This window comes from Lycium ferocissimum, chromosome 5 (genome assembly GCF_029784015.1).
Source record: "Lycium ferocissimum isolate CSIRO_LF1 chromosome 5, AGI_CSIRO_Lferr_CH_V1, whole genome shotgun sequence".
Classification (NCBI taxonomy): domain Eukaryota; kingdom Viridiplantae; phylum Streptophyta; class Magnoliopsida; order Solanales; family Solanaceae; genus Lycium; species Lycium ferocissimum.
This window is the reverse complement of record NC_081346.1, coordinates 66,953,236-66,954,235: the sequence shown is the minus strand read 5'-3', so window position 1 is coordinate 66,954,235 and position 1,000 is coordinate 66,953,236. Positions and strand designations below refer to the sequence as shown.

Here is a 1,000-nt window from a genome sequence, read left to right as displayed (position 1 = left end):
CATGCAAGGTTGGGCTACTGGAAGTGAAACAGTCAGCAAGAAGAGACTTAATGACTTCATCATCATCATTTTCCTCTCTATGGCCATAACCAATAGCAGCATTATTGTCTGCGACTGGACTCTTTTGTTGCAATAAGTACCAAAAGAAGCCTGCAATTCTGCCATACCCATAAGCTTTCTCCTCTTGAAGTTAGCCTTGAAACAAGCTTGCCTTAATCTCTTTGTTTTCTCCTCAAGTTCCATGCGGAATTTCTTCCATCTTCTTCTTCTCTTCCTCTAATAAATTTATCACATCCTTCCACTTTTTCTCCATACCATTTCCTTCCCCCCTCTTCAATTCCTGCAAATATTACATAACCGAAACAAGGGTAACATGTTTATATAGAGAATGAATCTTAACGTTCTTTTTCTAAACGAAATATTAAGAAAATATAATATTGTTACATAAACTAAAAGGTGAATTTTTTTGCCATCACCATAATATTATATGCAATTGAAACAAGAGTGTACCGAAGATGTGTATATAGAGAGAGTGAACCTTAACATTCTTGATTAGTGTTTGAAGACTCATCAACTTCCTATGTGGCCACCTTCGAATTCCCAAATCCCTACATCTTTTCTTCAAAAATGTCACCCCAATATTAAGTTCCTTGGCTGCTTGAGTTATTGGCATGTAAAAGTACTTTGAAATTGTATCTCGAGACAACATTTTTGAACTGTTAATCTCCTCTCTTTGCTTCCCTTTTTCCGTTATAATTTCCTCAACACGATCATTAGTCATTATCTTTTCTTGATTTTTGTCACATAACAACAATTCCTGGTTCTCAGTTCTCCCGAGTAATTGGGTACTTAATCCAAATTCACCGCTCATTTCACTCACATTCTAAATCCCTTTCAATTTCGTCATAGCATAACTCTCCTGCACCCTTAACATTATAACACATTAGCTAACTTATTTAGAACAAATACTACTAGTGTATATAAATAGTTATTCAAAACA

The 1,000-nt window shown here is 35.2% G+C and overlaps 1 protein-coding gene across 1 annotated transcript; it reads right to left on the bottom strand.

The window, feature by feature from the left end:
• Positions 1-232: 232 nt before the first annotated feature.
• Positions 233-871, bottom strand: LOC132057958 (protein RKD1-like). The gene is made up of 2 exons (XM_059450533.1): positions 539-871; positions 233-340 (listed from the first exon to the last, which is right to left on the bottom strand). The coding sequence occupies exons 1-2, from the start codon at positions 869-871 to the stop codon at positions 233-235; spliced, it is 441 nt and encodes a 146-aa protein (XP_059306516.1).
• Positions 872-1,000: the final 129 nt, after the last annotated feature.

What these genes read in the sequence shown, in the direction of transcription:
- LOC132057958 (XM_059450533.1), bottom strand. Translation starts at nt 871, where the DNA reads ATGAGCGGTGAATTTGGATTAAGTACCCAATTACTCGGGAGAACTGAG. An exon ending in CACTAATCAAGAATGTTAAG is followed by an intron (nt 341 to 538) that starts GTTCACTCTCTC and finishes TAATATTTGCAG; the next exon opens with GAATTGAAGAGGGGGGAAGG.